The sequence below is a fragment of the Saccopteryx leptura genome, chromosome 6 (genome assembly GCF_036850995.1).
Source record: "Saccopteryx leptura isolate mSacLep1 chromosome 6, mSacLep1_pri_phased_curated, whole genome shotgun sequence".
Lineage (NCBI taxonomy): Eukaryota > Metazoa > Chordata > Mammalia > Chiroptera > Emballonuridae > Saccopteryx > Saccopteryx leptura.
The window spans coordinates 22400968-22418776 of record NC_089508.1 but is presented as its reverse complement, the minus strand read 5'-3'; the positions used below and the strand labels follow the sequence as shown (position 1 = coordinate 22418776).

At 40.2% G+C, this 17809-nt stretch overlaps 1 protein-coding gene across 17 annotated transcripts in view; it reads left to right on the top strand.

Annotated features, from left to right (window-relative positions):
• The window catches only part of NRXN3 (neurexin 3), a 1639812-nt gene that overhangs the window by 1247460 nt on the left and 374543 nt on the right, over nucleotides 1-17809 (top strand). For all 17 annotated transcript variants that reach the window (XR_010752009.1, XR_010752008.1, XR_010752007.1 and 14 more), the window contains one exon: nucleotides 10477-10658. Coding sequence is in view for 14 of the 17 variants with exons in the window: in XM_066388158.1 (XP_066244255.1) it covers nucleotides 10477-10658 (182 nt within the window). In the remaining 3 variants the exon portion in view is untranslated. The remainder of the gene's footprint in view (nucleotides 1-10476; nucleotides 10659-17809) is intronic.

Below are 17809 nucleotides of genomic sequence, written 5' to 3'. Positions count from 1 at the left end.
AAGTAATTTTGCCTAATATTCCTGGAGATTTATTTTATTTAAAGAATGAAAGTGTTATTTTATATTAATCAGAGAAATTATTTTTCTGTACTAGGCCTTCTAGTTAAGTCCATCATGTAAAAAATTCAGACATTGCCCATGTACACTTGCATTAGAAGCTGATTTTTAATTTGGGCACTTTAAAAAAAATTATGTGATACTTATTCATCTACTAAGTGAAGGAAATTGAAAGTTTTTTATACAACCACATATTCTGCCTTCTTAAATTGAATTGCAGCCCCACCTCAAAATAGACCCTCCAGTAAAACAATTGTCTGCCAATAGGAGTGAATTGCAGAATTAGAGGCCATTCGCTTGTGGAATATTATGCAACCATTTAAAATGACAAATCCAATAATATAGAGAGAGGTTCAAATACTATAATAGAAGAAGGAGGCAAAATTATGTAAGCACTCTGATTATAACCACATGTAAACTGTGTTTTTCTATATATGGAGACCATAGAGGTAAAGGGAAGGTCAATGGGTATTATTGTAGCAAATCATTTTACATTATTTTTAGGTCCTCTGAATGCCAAATAATATGTATTTGGGAACTAGCTGACCAGGATCTGGGTGCGATCTATGATGATGTAATAGTATAGTCTCACTTGGGGCTAAAAATCATGGCACTGGTCTTTACAGTTCTGTATTTCTAACCAAACCCTTGAATCATTACTTTATATTTTATATGCACACAAAACTCAATAACCCCTAACTTAACTTACCATTTTTCATGCCATAAGCTGTGTTTCTTTTCGATCTTCAATTGTATTTGCCCAAACCAGAAAACTCTGAATCAATGTCAATTCCTTTTCTTTTTTTTTTTATTCACCAAGAATCAAACGAATCACCAAGTTCTTGTATTGCTCACCTCTTTCGTATTCACTTACCCCACGTCTCTCACACCCCGGCTGTGGCAATGGCTTCTGTCTAGGTCAACATACACTTTAGTCTACCTCCATCTGCAGTGCCATAGTTGGAATTATTTTATATTACTCTACTACAGATAAGATCATGCTTCTCTAGTGAGCAAAGTAGTCCTTTTCAAAGTTTTTAAGTATTATAATCATTGTTTTAAATTATTATATTGGAGTAACTTTAATATATTCACTAAATAAAACTTTGGTGTTTTGGAAAGTTAAAAATTATTTTGGGTTGATAATTAATATTAGTTCTTTATTTTAGGTGTAATTCTTGATATCTTTCTGCTACTAAAAAGGAAAAAATTGTAAAGAAAACACTGTTTTTTTTCCTGCTAAGGTACTAGTTTGTCTGCAAGGTATAAATACCTTCATGTGGCATTCAGTAGTCTGCACTGATCTTGCTAACCTATTTTTCAGACCTGTCTTTGCTATTCTCAGCACTTCAGCCTACACACCAGCCAGAAGAGATGATGTTGCTTATATTCCCAAAGTACATTGTGTTCTCTCACATCTTGTTTATGGCATCCAACAGGAATGGCCTCCCTTTCCTTTAAATTTGGGTCAATTATTCCTTCACCCCAAGACTCAGTACAAGTCTTTTTTTTTCCTTTGACATATTTTTATTTCATTTTTTACAAAGTTAGTATTTTTCAGTTTTATTGAGATATCAACATATAACATTATATTAACATATAACAACATAATTATTAACATATAACAATGGAACGATACCGTGAATACGTGGAAACTAAAAATACCACCCTCATAGTAAGAGAGAAAAGATGGGTTGCTGCTGGAGGCAAGGTGTAGGGTTGGAGGCAATGAATGAAGGTGGTCAGAATGTTCAAACTTCTAGTTATAAGATAAATAAGTTCCAGCATAGTGGCTATAGTTAATGATACTGCATTGTATATTTGAAAATTGCTAAGTGAGTAAATCTTAAAAGCTCTCATCACAAGAAAATAAAATTATAACTATGAGATGTGATGGATGTTGGCAGGTCTACCTATTCTGTCACAAAAGGTAAACATTTCTCTTTTTTATGGCTGACTAATATTCCATTGTGTAAATGTACCACAGCTTTTTAGTCATTCCTCTACTGATGGACACTTGAGCTGTTTTCAGATCATGGCTATTATAAATAATGCTGCAATGAACATGGGATGCACATATTCTTTCATTTATTTATTTATTTATTTGGTATTTTTCTGAAGCTGGAAACTGGGAGGCAGTCAGACAGACTCCCGCATGTGCCCGACCAGGATCCACCCGGCACACCCACCAGGGGGCAATGCTCTGCCCCTCCGGGGCATCGCTCTGTTGCGACCAGAGCCATTCTAGCGCCTGAGGCAGAGGCCATGGAGCCATCCCCAGCGCCCGGGCCATCTTTGCTCCAATGGAGCCTTGGCTGCGGGAGGGGAAGAGAGAGACAGAGAGGAAGGAGAGGGGGAGGGGTGGGGAAGCAGATGGGCGCTTCTCCTGTGTGCCCTGGCCAGGAATCGAACCCAGGACTTCCGCACGCCAGGCCAACGCTCTACCACTGAGCCAACCGGCCAGGGCCAGGGATGCACGTATTCTTTTAAATCAGTGTTTCAGGTTTCTTTGGATAAATTCCCAGAAGAATTGCTGGGTCATGAGGCAGTTTTATTTAAAATTTTTTGAGGTAAATCCATACTGCTTTTCACAGTTTCTGCACCAATCTGCATTCTCACCAACAGTGCATGAGGGTTCCTTTTTTTCCACATCCTCACTAACACTTATTGTTTATTGATTTATTGGTGATAGCCTCTCTGAAAGGTGTGAGGTGATATCTCATTGTGGTTTTATTTTTTATTTCTCTGATGATTAATGACACTGAATATCTTTTTATATATCTATTGCCATTTGTATGTCCTCTTTGAAGAAGTGTCTGCTCAGATCCTTGACCCATTTCTTAACTGGATTGTTTGACTCAATATTTTTTCTTCTCTCTTTGAGTCAAGGCTTATTTTTCTCACAACTTCTTTCCTACATTTGAAAATGTGGCCATAGAAGTTGTGTGTATACCTTTACATCAGACAGAGACTGATGGAGTGTTTTTCTGGTCCTAGGTTAAAAAAAAGTTTAGTGAAGTGCTCTGATTGGTCCAACTTGGTTAATTTCCACACCTCAGCCATCACAACTGTATGTATAGGAAAAATATGTTAAGGGGTTGACAATTTTCATTTAAATCACATTATTGTAATGGTAGAAAATAGAAATTTCCATGGGAAGTGTCTTAATTTTTCAAGGAAAGAGGAAGAGCATGTGGGACATATGGAACAATAAATGCCTTCTGCAAGTGCCAAAACTTTAAATAGTTTCTTTATTTTGAGGTGATCGCTACGAAATGGAAATACTAAACTATTTCTAGAGTTCTGTATAGTGTACGTGATTGCCAATTTGATCTTTACTCCAACACTTTGAAATGAGGAATTAAGAGAGGTATCATCACCTTTTTAATCATGGGAAGACTGAGGCACAGGAAAGCTGACTGATTGTTGTAGAACAGGAGAATGGGCCACAATAGTGGAAGTATCTTTCTTTTGACTAATTCTGACATATGTTCTATGATAAATAGATATGTGTGTCATAGAAGTAAGAGCCATTAACCTTAAAACTATTAGTCAACATTTCCAGTAAAATAGTGCTGTATGATTTGCATATGATATATAATTATTCAGAAAGACTGGTGATTTTTAATAATATTTATCACCAGAATTAAATAACAGTAGGCTTTCCTTTTAGTAAAGTAAGAAATTGGGCTAGTAGGTAGAATTTTGTTGGTTTTATGCTTTTTTCCCACCAGCTCTTATGAAATCCTTGGCATTGGATACAATATATAATGGCTTCACTCGGTGCACAAGTTTGAGTTCCAATATAATCAAGCAGATTTCATACTAATACTGATTTCTGCGGGGAAGTCTTTGAGTTGTAATCTTTAGAATATTGGGGCATGCTCTAAAATGTTGCCTCTGTTTCTGGCATAGTTCTTTTTGTTTTTAATGATTCTTTCATCAAGAAAGAGGAAGAAATTGGCCCACATGGAGGGTGTCCTCACCTTGTCTGAGACTTGTTTAAGCAATGGGGACTGGCTTTCCCTGATGATATACTTAACTCTTAGGCAATGTTGTCAGTTACTCAGTTAGCTGAGCGATAAATCTGATCATTTCTTTGGACGAAGATAAAGGATGTTCTTTAAAATTGATGAAATCGCTTTCTGAAAGTTCAGCCCCTTCAGTTTTGCTTTATTTAAGCTTACTTTATCATCAGTTTCAGTGTTTATTTTAAAAAATTCAGTGTATGCAAAATAGACTACAATAAACCATCCATTCAATAAATGCATTGCAGGGCTGTTTGTAAAATCTGTATCACTTATCACTTACCTAGTACTCCCTAGTGTCTCTCTCTGTAATACATAGGTTTTGTTGCTCACAGTTTTTTCCATCTATTATTCACCCTTCCCTTCTCCTAGTGGAGCTCTTGGTCTCCAGGGATTCCTTTAGGGAAATTTCATCTCCTGGGTCAGCAGAAAGCCTGCTGAGGGGAGAAGAGGGAAGAGTCAAGAAAGGAAAGCTCTGGTTCTGCTACTGTCAGCACCACCACTTAACACCAGGTCAAGTCTTTTAAACTCTTTCAACCTCTTTTTCTTTTCTCTTTTCTTTTCTTTGTTTCTCTTCTTTTCTTTTCTCTTCTTTATTCTTTTCTCTTTTTTTTTTTTACTTAAACAGTAACAAAAATATTCAATGGTATTGGAGAAAGAGGTATCAAATGAGATACTCTCAAAGAAAGCAACCTGAAAACCATTCAATGCTATGGATATATAAAACCCTACTATTATAAACACCCCATCACAATCAATCACTGGAGTGTGTGTTCGGGGGTGTAGGGACCATGTAACAAAAAAATTAAGGAACTATTATGTAGGTCATCAATCATGAGATCCCTGAGCTTTATGCTTCCATTTGTTTGACAGTCTTTCCATTTTGGTTTTATTAGCTATAAAGTAATTGGTATAAATAAAAGATAGTTTTAAAAGCAATAACTACATTTACCGACCCAATACATTTTGTGTCAATGATAGTCTGCTTATTTTTCAAAAGGCTTTACCAATTTAAAATAAAGAGCATAAATGTGGGTAAGGTTGATGAAAGAGTAATAAAATAGAAATAAGGAATAAGAACCTGAAATAATTCAAGAATACATACGTACACCTTAGTGTCATTAGATTTTATTGTAAGTTCTTAGGCAGTGTTCAAACAGCATTAGAGTAAGAGGTGAACATCTTGTTTCTTATCCTAGCTTATCTACCAGGTGGTTTACACATTAAGATTTATCCTTATTTTCTTACTTAATTTATTATTCTACCTGTGACACTTTCCCACAAGTTAAGTATCTAGTTCTCATTAACACTCAAAGGCTTACCCAAATTGTTTCATTTTAACACCAACTGAAAACTTTCAGGGAAAGCTAATGTGCTTTAGGTGTTTTTTTTAAAAAAAAACCAACATAGATATACAACCAACATGAGAGTGAAAAGCTTCTCTGTAGCTTTCTATCTTAAATATTTGATGGAGAAAATAATATATTAATTTCAGATAGTCTACTGTATTTTCTAACTTTCTTCATTTTTTAATACATATGTATGTATAGATTATTTTTATATCTAATGTAAATATTAAACAAGGCCATGATTCTATTCTTGTTATTAATATTCCTAAAAGGTAATAAGATATTTAGATATTGTCATAAAAATAAAAATGATATCATAATGAAAGAAACAGGATTATAAGTGAATACAACAATAACAATAATTATTCAAGTGGTTCTAATTAAGGAAAAGTTACATTTCCATCAACAATTAAATTAGATTCTAGTAAAAATAAGCAGTAATAAACAGTACAAATTTAAGAACTATTTATTGGAGAAATGTGTGAACTGGAAAAAAATTTATCATTCTTTTTGAGAAATTGTAGATCATCTGCTTAATTAGCTTATTGTATATAATTATTTAGTACACTAAACTGCTCCCCCAAACTATTTCATGATTTCAATGGAGGCTGTTCTACTGTTTTCCTCCCTTTTAACCTCATGTACAACATACATACTAAAACATATGTACCTTCCCATCCAGCTCTGTCAGAATCACCATCAGCTCCATCCCAGTAAATAGTCAGCTATCAAGACAATAAGCCAAATCTTTATTTTGGTGCTTTTGAGACTAAAGAGGCTGTGCTTTAAATGACATGTCATACTCGTTGATTGTCTGAAGATGAAGTGTATCCACTGTATTTTGGTTAATGGTGACAGTGTGGAGATTCCATTTCTGAAATATTCTGTTGACTAGAACTCAACAAAACAACCTCAGCTGCCTGCAAAGTTGAGAATCTGGCAATATTAAATGGCCACAATGCTACTATACTAACGTTTTCCTCAGTTGAATTGATCACGGTTAGCTAGCAAGTGGGAACTTGACATGGTTCAGATTATTCATAAATGTAGTATGATTTTAGCACCAGCATACTGAGCACAGTGAGAAACCAGCAATCAGGACTACTAGGCTCAGGGGAGAGAAGATGTGATGTGGTATTGCATGGCTTAGAAGTGAAAATCTTTAATGGATTAAGAGGGTTCTTATAGTTCCTGGGGTGTTCCCAAAAAGTGAATTCTTAATCCATATTTAAAAACAACAAAATTAACTTTTTAATTTGAAAATACAGTATCAACCAAAATAATTCCATATTCCCCCTGGGGCAGTAGGCATTTTATATTAAAATTAAATGGAAGCTTGTATTTATCTTTAAAAAGCTAACTGAGCAGAAAAAAAAATACAGGCTATCAAGGAGAAAGTTGTAACTATTAACTTCCTACAAAGCCAACATTGGACTATGGAAACATTCACGGATTTTATCATCCTTACTAGCAAATTCAGTACCAAGAATACATATGTTACTATTTATTTCTATGTAGGAGAATAAGCCATAAGCTAAGGACTTTGTATTTTTATGCCCTTTTCACCTACAAAGTTAGATGCATCTCACATAGTGACACCCTAAATTCAGAATAACGGAAACAATAAAAATCATTTTACTTTATTTTATTTATAAATTTTTGTTTGTTTTTTTGTTTTTTAATTAATTTTAATGGGGCGACATTGATAAATCAAGGTACATATGTTCAGAGAAAACATATCTAGGTTATTTTGACATTTGATTATGCTGCATTCCCATCACCCAAAGTCCAATTGTCTTCCGTCACCTTCTAACTGGTTTTCTTTGTGCCCCTCTCCTCCCCCCTACCCTGTAACCTCCACGCTCTTGTCCATGTCTCTGAGTCTCATTTTTATGTCCCACCTATGTATGGAATCATATAGTTTTTACTCATTTACTTATTTCGCTCAGTATAATGTTGTCAGGGTCCATCCATGTTGTTGTAAATGATCCGATGTCATCATTTCTTATGGCTGAGTAGTATTCCATAGTATATAGGTACCAAAGCTTTTTAATCCACTCATCCACTGACGAACACTTGGGCTGTTTCCAGATCTTCGCTATTGTGAACAATGCTGCCATAAACATGGGGGTGCATTTCTTCTTTCAAACACTGCTATGGTGTTCTTAGGCTATGTTCCTAACGGTGGGATAGCTGGGTCAAAAGGCAGTTCGATTTTTAATTTTTTGAGGAATCTCCTACTGTTTTCCACAGAGGCTGCACCAGTCTGCATTCCCACCAGCAGTGCAGGAGGGTTCCCTTTTCTCCACATCCTCGCCAGCACTTATTCTGTGTTGTTTTGTTGATGAACACCATTCTGACTGGTGTGAGATGATATCTCATTGTGGCTTTAATTTGCTTTTCTCTAATGATTAGTGATATTGAGCATTTTTTTTATTTATAAATTTTTGAATACTTTTTTAAAAATTGATTTTTAAAGGGAGGGAAACATCAATTTGTTGTCCCGCTTATTTATGCATTCACTGGTTGATTCTCGTATGTGCCCTGACTGGGGATCAAACTGTCAAACTGGTGTATCAGGGCAATGCTCTAACCAACTGAGCTATCCATGCAGGGCAATATAAATACTTTTCAATCATATTTTATATCTACTTAGCCTAACAATGTCATAGTTAGTCATTTTTTATGTTGTTCTTTGTTTATTTAAAAATTGAATCCATGGTGACCTCCTAACCACCTATATAAAAGTTTGTATATTTATCTTTTAAAATACTTTTCCTCTTTATTTTGAAAATTACTGAACAGGTCAGTGAGTGAATAATATAAGCAGAATAGGAAGTTTGTGAAGTTATTTATATGGTGAGAAGACCAGAGTAGCTTTTGAAAATATGAGAGATTTCGGGGCTATGGCTTTGTTTTTGTTCCATTTTAGTCTGAGGAAAAGAAGTGAAAAGAATAAAGGGTAGGCATCTCTGCATCATTGGAGTATAGTTTATTGTACAATTATATTAAGCTTTGATTGGCCTATGAAGACAGGTTTTTGGAGGCAGGAAGGTTAGGCTGGAGAATTTAAGATAGTGCCACTTAACTAACTGAGATATTTGGGTCCGTGTTTCCAAACAGTGTTAATGAGATAGCCCATAAAACAGTTGGGAAGATGCAGCTAATGAATTTGAAAAGGTTTTGCAAACTGTAAAGCACCCTGTCAATCTGCCACTGTTGTCAACTTTCCCCTTGTTCTTTCCTTAATGATGGAATTATTTTCTGATAGAATGTGGATCTATCTATGTAGCAGAATCCACTACATCTTTAGGATAGAACAAGGTACAATTTCATAATTTGTCATAAAACATTTCCAGCTGATTTGCAGTTTTGGTGATTTTATACATTAATCACTGGCTAACCTTCAGTTTTCCAAATAAAGAATAAAGGGAGCGGGGATGACATTGGTACTCATCCACAGAAAGAAGATTATTTAAGTTCCTTGCAAATGGAGGGACATCAAGGGTAAATCATTATGTCCACATTTCTAATTTTAAGAACCTTTGAGTGTGTGGATGGTGAGGAGCAAACACTCTTTTGCATATAGAATTAACCATAGATTTCTATACCACAATTCCAAATTCTCCACATGACTGGAGGGCTTTTCAGACACCGTCTGCCAAGGATTGAGAAATTTGTAAAAGGAAAACAGGATTATGTTACATATAATATACAGCTAGAATAGTGAACTTTCAAAAAGGACAAATTAGATTGTATATGCCTCAGAATATAATGTGGCTTAGTGCTTTAAAACTGATGACATATGACATATTCTCCTATTTCTAGCCTCATAGCCATTTACTTTATTATTTCTAAACAAGCTGAATAACTCATTTCTTTTTCAAACAACATAATTCAACCTAATACTCTCTGTAAACTAAATGTGAACCAGTGCTAAAGATGTCTGAATGCTTTCTAATGTTGCTTTAAAAGTGTTGCGGAGATTGGACCATGTTGAGTGGGAAACATACAAGACAATCTGGTGCCAAATGGCCTTTGAACTTGGAGATAGGTATCATATGGAAGTCCTCTCTGTGGGCAATATACATGCAACCATAGAAACTGCAACTGTGTTTTATAAAACAGATGTTTCCAATTTTATGAGATGCAAATGTTTTCTTTAGTTTACTCACTGTTTTCTAAGTATTTTTAAATTAATATTTTCCTACTACCCCCGGGTTTGTAACTAATAATAGTAAAATAAATAATAATTATAGTAAAAACACTGATAAACCCACCAGTCAAAAATTGACACTGCTTGTCCCTATACTGAGATTTGTTTTCCCTTCTCCTCTATGATTCTATAATTCTTTTTTTAAAAAAATTTACTTTGGCAAGGAGATGAAAAGTGTTATGCAATACCATATTTTTCAAAGGCCTCTGGAATTAATTTTTATCATCTTTTTTTATAGCAAACATAAGGATGAAATAGGCAAATGTGTCTTATCACATCCGCTGGTTTTCTGAGGCTCCAGCTCTCCTTTCTGTGGGGGTGGTAGAGGTCCAGGCACAAAAGGAATGATGGCTTTGGACCCTCCATGCTACCTTCAGTGCAGTGAGGTATCTCGATCTGCTCCTGGCTCCACAGAGTATGCTGCTAGCTAAGAGATGTGGGAACTCATTTTCTATCTGACGTCTGTCTGGGCAGAGATGGAAAATGAATACTGATCTCAAGGAAGATGGAAGTTATTTGTCACAGGTACCAAAGCTCTCAGACACAGCATGGCACTTGCCCTCTGCCATTGAGGCAGCAGGAACTGACAAGGTTCGAAATGTCTCTTGCTAACATCTGCTTTGTTATTAATTCGTTTTGCCCGCATCTTTAATTTGGGGTGACAGCCACCTTTAGAGGATTTGGATGTCATCGCTCTCCGTAACCAAAACACTGGCATGTGGGGGCCGTTTCTTCCACACAGCTGTCTGCAGACCCAACAATGTACCTACAGCTGGGGACATACGATTTGGTGTCCTGATGGCTCTCTCTCTCCTTACTTTTGCAGCTGGTGCTACGTACATCTTTGGGAAGAGTGGAGGCCTCATCCTCTACACCTGGCCGGCCAATGACAGGCCCAGCACGCGCTCGGACCGCCTCGCTGTGGGCTTCAGCACCACTGTGAAGGATGGCATCTTGGTTCGCATTGACAGCGCCCCGGGCCTCGGTGACTTCCTCCAGCTTCACATAGTGAGTACCAGGCCTCTGTCTGGATTCTCTTGTTTTCCTGCTAGGCTGAGTTGGTGAACCAGATACATGCAGCAGAACATTCTAGATAGACATGACAAAGAGACTCATGCTTATAAAACCTGTCTGCATGTGTTGGCGATATATTTAATGGGTGTTCTGTGTGTTAAGCCTCATTCTCCCCTTCAAATGTGTACCATGATGCCCCTAGGGTACCCCAGGGATAAAATATTAAAACTCTTTCCATTCAGACTCCCTCTCTGACTGTGTGGTTTGGCCTTCCAGAAACTCTTAACAGATTGCTAAAGTGTAAATAAGAGATTTACTTGGTGTGGTTCATCTTAACCTGGTGTTAAGTAGCAAAGCCGATGTGAATGTTAATGATCTCCTAGGCTGGGGGTCAGCAAAGCTTTTTTTTTTTAAAGAGCTTGGAAGTAAATAGTTTGGTCTTTGAGGGTCACACAGTCTTAACTTGGCAGTGATCATGGGAAAGCAGCTGTAGGTAATCTGGTTTTTTTAAGTCTATGTGACTGTGTTTCAATAAAAATGTATTTATTAAAATAGGCTGCTGGCTGTACTCTGGTGACCCTGTTCTGGGCTGTGAACTTCTTCATAGAGATGTAAGAAGCATGTGAAAAAACTGAGGCCAGGGCAGGAGAGGCAGAAAGAAAAGGGCATGATGGCCAAGAGTTGGTATATCCATGTGTATTGCATATTCCACATTTTGTGTGTGCACATCAGCCCAAGGAGACTGCACCCCCAGTCATTGCAGATCATTAAGAACACAGTGCAATTCTAAGAAATTAAAATGATTTGGAGGGGAAAAAATTACTTCATTATGAGGATAGAAAATATTTTTATAGCAACAATTAACCCATTTTATCACCTGTGCAGCCTGCAGTTAAGAAAGTAGGCTAAAGGCGGAGCTGATTCTCATCCATAAGTACCCAGAGTGCAGCCACCAAGAGCGGAGAGAGGAATTGTTCTCATTAGTTAGCAGTGACAAGGCTAGAAAGAATGGATTTAATTTGGAGCAATAAGAATTCGGTTTAAATAGCAGAGGGGAAAAGCTGTTAAGAGGAAAGATCAACTGGGGATTACCGGCAACCTGCAAAAAGGAGGAAAAGAAACATTTACGGGGGATCTTTGCATCCGAGCTTTACGACCAGGGATTCAGAGGATGGGATTTCATTGCTGGTCTCTGAGTGGAGGTGACTGCTCGGCTGACACTACAAGTATGCTCAACCCTCGGGGCAGTATTCCAACATGCCTTGGTCACAGGGACAGCTTGCAGGATAAAGCTTGAGTCAGAAACCGGTCTGGGTCCCAGCATGAGCTAGAACCCGGCAAGACTCTGCTTAGCAGTCCAGGGAAGGGCCGGTTAGAAATGATCACCTTCACCTTCAAAGTATGGAAAAGGCATTGACAAGCATTGCGAACCTTTCATGCTTTCTTAGATGTTTCAGAAAACATTTGCTCCCATGGCCTGAGCTTAAGCATTCTTTAGGAAGCCATGCCAAGGAGAACAGAGGAAGGCTGCCATAGTTAGTATGGTTTATCTTTACTTGGCCGGTACGAACCACCATAATTTACAAAACTTGGTGAGATTTATGCTGCATATAACTTAATGACTATTTCATGACAGCTATAACTAGGCAATTACTACCAGCTCACGTGCGTTTTCACGGTGATTTATCTTTCTTTCTTGCTCAGTGGGACTTATCAAGAAAAATATGATTTGGCGTGGCCACGAGCATCTTCTTTGAGACAGAGAGAGTGTGCCACCTGTGTGTCCGTTTCTCCCGGTTGTGTCTGGCAGAGCATCTTTGCTTTTAAGAGACATGATTTCTCATTTTCTGACAGTTTTCTTGAAATTGTTGCTGTTTTTGTAAAATGGGCGTAAGGATCCTGTGAACTTCCAGGAGGAACCTGTATTCCATTTTCACATTTTAAGAGGGAAAATACAAGAAATTTTACCACAAAATGTATAGTACCCCCTTGAGGACTGGTTGCAGGGATGGCTGCTATTGCTTAAACGTTCTAGAAAATCTGAACAGGTTGTCTATCCTAGAGGTTGAGATGGAAAAGGATACCGTCTGATATTTTTTAGAGACCCTATGAGGTGGAGAAACCACACTGTTCCAGAATGAACATGAAATGTTGGTGCCTTCTCAAGCATGGGGCCACTCCATGGGTCTACTAATTTTAAACCACTTTTTAACCCCTAGTTGGTTGTCTCTAGTGTTTACCAGAGATAAAAAAAAAAACAGTGTGTGACTGTATTCCAATAAAATTTTATTTATAAAAACAGGCTGCAAGGCCCTGGCCAGCTAGCTCAGTGGTAGAGTGTCGGCCCGGCATGTGGAAGTCCTGGGTTCGATTGCCGACCAGGGTGCACAGGAGAAACGTCCATCTGCTTCTCCACCCCTCCCCCTCTACATTTCTCTCTGTCTCTCTCTTCCCTTCCCGCAGCAAAGGCTCCATTGGAGCAAAGTTGGCCCGGGTGCTGGGGATGTCTCCATGGCCTCTGCCTCTGGAGCTAGAATGGCTTCTGTTGTAACAGAGCAACACCCCAGATGGGCAGAGCATTATCCCCTGGTGGGCATGCCGGGTGGATCCCGGTCGGGCACATGCAGGAGTCTGTCTCTCTGCCTCCCCACTTTTTGTTTCAGAAAAATACAAAAAACAAACAAACAAATAAAAAAACAGGCTGCAGGCTCTCCTTTGGTGACCTCTGCCTTAGGTGGCCAACTTCTTGATAAAGATGTAAGGAATATGTGATAAAAACTGGATCCACAGTGGGCAGATCAAAGGGAAAGTTCCTTGCCACCCTCCAGAATAAAGGCATCCACGTGGGTGATCAAAAGGCTTGAATACAAAACCAAACTCTCACTTCGGACATTTATATAAGATGCATCAGGAGAATGAAGCTGCGAATACAGACTAAGTTACTTTTATGTGACTTTTACAGTCTGTAAAACGTGCATGTGTTTATTGAACGCAGTTTGTCTTCTTGCATTCAAGAAAATTACTCCAAAGGAAGGAATGTAAAGGCCGTTAATGAAAGCAGAAAGGGCTGGGCTGGAGGCAAAAGATTTCATCCTTCCCTTGCGGTTCGCTTAGGAGAGAAACCAGCTAGGGATGGGGGAAAAAAAAGACAAAATGATCACAGACATGGAGAGAAGATGGGAGCAGGGTCAATCCAGGGACAGATGAGAAAGGAAAGAAGTGCGGGCCTGGGGAAAGAGGACAGACTCCCCACAGATGTGCTCCCACCAGGGGCCACAGGGGGGCAAAGCCGCCTTCTTCCCCACGGGGCTTAGCTATGGAAATGAACGAGAGCACTTTGTGCAAGTTCTGATTGGCTGTCAAGCTAGTAAATTGCCAAAAACAAAGTATAAACTCTGAAATTAGCAAGCTTGTGTGTGTAGTGTAGTGTGTGTGTGTGTGTGTGTGTGTGTGTGTGTGTGTGTGTGTGACAGAGAGAAAGAGAGAGAGAGGCGAGAGGGGGAGGGAAAAGCCGAGGTTCTGTTTTACACACTGGTGCTGCAGGCGATTTCTAGAAATTTCGGAAGTGTTCTGAGCGGCAGTAACAGTGTCATGGAAATAAGCCCTAGTTACCCCCAAGTTAGCTCATTGGAAGGAAGAGAAAACGCTGTTCCGAGGACACCAGGGAATCTGACCCTGAGCTGAGCCCAGTCCTGAAGAGACCTGCCGGCCGGTCAGGGAGCCCCGCCCCCTCCCCAGCAGGAAGGGCACACACTCCTCACCTGGCCTGCAGGCTCTCAGCGCCCCTCACGTCCAGCGTCACTTGGGAAAGGTTTGTGAGGGCAGCAGGCAGGTCCAGCAGGCGGGAGTTCTGGCTGCCACCAGCCGCACCCGCCACCTGTGCAGGAACGGGGTGCTGCGGATGGACGTCCACTGCACCGTCATTGCAGTCGCTTCAGGCTCCAAGCTCGCCTCCCTGGCAGACTTGAACTTCCTCGTCTCCTTTCCTTTGTCATCCTGAAGTCCCCACACACTGAAACCTCTTTAAGAAAATAGATATCTTGTTGAACTCAGATTCCGCTGGAGGCCCTTGAATCATCTGCTGCCTGGTTCAAGTCTTCTTCTGTGATCCTTCTCACACAAGGCTAAGGCCTGCAGCCGAAGGAGAATTTGCATTTAGTTTGAGAGGCAGGGGAAAAGGAGGAGAAATGAGCATGGCTAATGTGGGGACATACAACATAGGGGGAGAAAAAGCGCAAATAGGGGGAGAGATCTCGGGCAGAAGGAAGGCCCTGGTGCCTGAAGGTAAAGAATTGTTGCAAAAGCAGGAGGGGCAGGAAGGCAAAGTTGGGTAGGTGCTTAGGCACGGTTTTTCCAGTTTCCGTTTGCTAAGACTGCCTGTTGTTCTGGCCAAAGAAGCAGAAGCTCTTTCTGCTGGGCCTAATGGTGTTCAAATAGGCTTTCATAGTAAGTTTTGAACAAGACTAAGATTATTAGATCACTGAGAAAGAGCAGAAAAGGCCAAGAGATCAACTAATCTAGGATTGTTTGCTTCAAATCAGTCCATATTTCCACATGTCTTCACTTTTGGTTCATACTTCCTGGCTGCACGGTTTTCTGTGTCAGTGAGTTAATGTTAATGAACTCACAGATCAATGACGTTTGACAAAGGCGAAAAAGTGTTTGTTGAATTCTGTGTGCACGAAGTGAAATTCTCTGAGGGGAGGGTACCTTAAAGCAGGAAGTAGCGCTTCAAGGGTAAATTTCCTCCACTGAAATCTATTGTTGAAAAATTAACCTGGTGAACACTTGTAGAGCAGCTGCCATTGCTTGCACATGACGTCTGCCTGTTGACTCCCACCTCGGCTCTGTGGAGCTGTGTCATGTTATACTCACCTTCGTTTATGCAGTAGGGAAACAGCTGACTGGGACCAGAGAAAGGATCGCCATGGAGTGCCTGCGACTGCTGACATGAAACTCTGACAACCTCCTTTCACCACTTACAGAATAGAAGGTCAGGGAGAACTGGGCAACCGTTCACTTTTTTTTTTTTTTTTGACAGAGACAGAGAGAGGGATAGAAAGGGACTGACAGACAGGAAGAGAAAGAGATGAGAAGCATCAATTCTTTGTTGCAGCTCCTTAGTCTCTTTAGTTGTTCATCGACTGCTTTCTCATATGTGCCTTGACCAGGAGGCTACAGCGGAGTGAGTGACCCCTTGCTCAAACCAGTGACCTTGGTCTCAAGCTGGTGAGCTTTGGGCTCAAGCCAGAGACCATGGGGTTATGTCTATGATCCTACGCTCAAGCTAGCAACCCCGTGCTCAAACTGATGAGCCCACACTCAAACCGGCAACCTCAGGGTTTTGAACCTGGGTCCTCCAAGTCTCAGTCCAGCGCTCTATCCACCGCACCACCTCCTGGTCAGGCCATTTGCTTTTCTTTATGTCGTTACTGCAGAGTGTGGGAAAAGAAAAAAGCAGGCTATTAATTTCTTTTTCCTTGTCTGTAATTTACAGTAAATCCTCTTGGATTCATTTTTTAATTATGAGCCTTTCAGGAACAGTGAAAATTTATGTGTCAGGGCATCTGTTTGGTTTGATCAGACTCTGTAACCTTCCCCAGTGGTTTCCCTTCAGACTTGCAATGTAAATGCTCACGTAAAACAAGGGAGAAGAGCACAGAGGGCTGCTGGTCAGCCTGAGCACCTTTTCAGTTGGGTAATGTGTCTTCTCCCCCAAAACGCTGAGAGTACTTGCCGTGTCGTATGCAGGGAAATAGAGTATTTGTTAAGTTTGGTTTGCATATTATTGTTGTCCCATAGTTTATGGTATTTAAAGAGACTCCTGGATAATAAGGGGGGGCAGAACTGAAAAGGGTAAATGGTGTTTGTCACATCTGTTGCATCTACAAATCGCTGGCCTGGAAGCTTCATGGGGCCGTCTCTGTGTGGAGTACATAGAGTGAACCCTCACCATCCACCGGGTTCGTCTTCAGTGAGGTGAGGTGGCTGTGAGTTTAGCTTCCTCTCTGGATTTGGCCAGAAGCAGGACGGGGTTTACTTTAGGAACTGGGTTTGGGGGAATCAGTGGAGGAGTCAGAAGAATGTTGGTGTTTCCGAGACTGCTAAAGCAAGTCCAGAGGGGAAAGGACAAAAAGACCACAGACGTGCCCGCAGACGCAACTTCGTTTCCCACCGCACACCGCGCACCGCAGGTCGCCTCTGTCTTCCTTTCAGTGCTGTAGGTCGCCTCTGTCTTCCTTTCAGTGCTGTTTGTTCTCCGAGAGGATGGCCTCTTTGGGTTTTCCGGGTTTAGGAGTTTGTCCAGATTACAAGGCACTTCTGTGCAGAGGGCCTGCTGGGGATCCGGTCTGCGACTCCTGGCTCAGTCCTCCGCCCCCCCTCCCCCGCAGGTGGAGGAGGAGCTGGGAGAAGGCCATGGGAGTGGGGGTTTGATGAAGCGACTGCCTGTGGAAAGTGGACCTGAGGCAGCCCCTGGCATGAGGCCGGCATGGTGCGTTTTCTCCGATCTCTATTATTACCAAGCTACTTCTATTTCAGTCTGGTTCCTTTGATTGCACACTTGGTTGTGAGAGGGCAGCGGGCCACAGTGGAAAAGTGTGCTAAATCTGAAATGGAAAGATTTGAATTGGAGTCTCATTTCTGTCTGCATCCGGTTAGCTCTTTGGCTTGGAGTGAGACAGCCCTCCTCTTCTTTTAAAGGAGCACACACATAAAACCTTGTGTTACAGAGTTTCTGGATGTTCACATGAAATAAAGTATTTAGAAGTTGCTTGTTATGAGCCAGGGACGGCACATATGCAGAGAGGTGGTTTACTTGATGAACTTTCTGGAAGGTGATGACTGTATCAGAGAAAGAAATCAGTGAAAGAAAGAATAGGTTTCAAAATTGAAAGTAGAATCTCATTGCAAGTATATTTAAAAGTGTGTTAGGACTGTTTCTGCAAACAAATTCCTATTTTATCTGATCAAAAGCAATTCTTTTCTGAATTAATCAGATCCACCATTGAGACTTTTAGACTGTCCTCTTAGCATATAGTGAAGAACCAGCTCTGTCTGTGAAAGGCCTGGTTAGGCCAGCATGGTAAGTGGACTTCTGCAGCTTCCTGGTGTCTCATTGTAGGACACTGTATCCTTATGCAGTG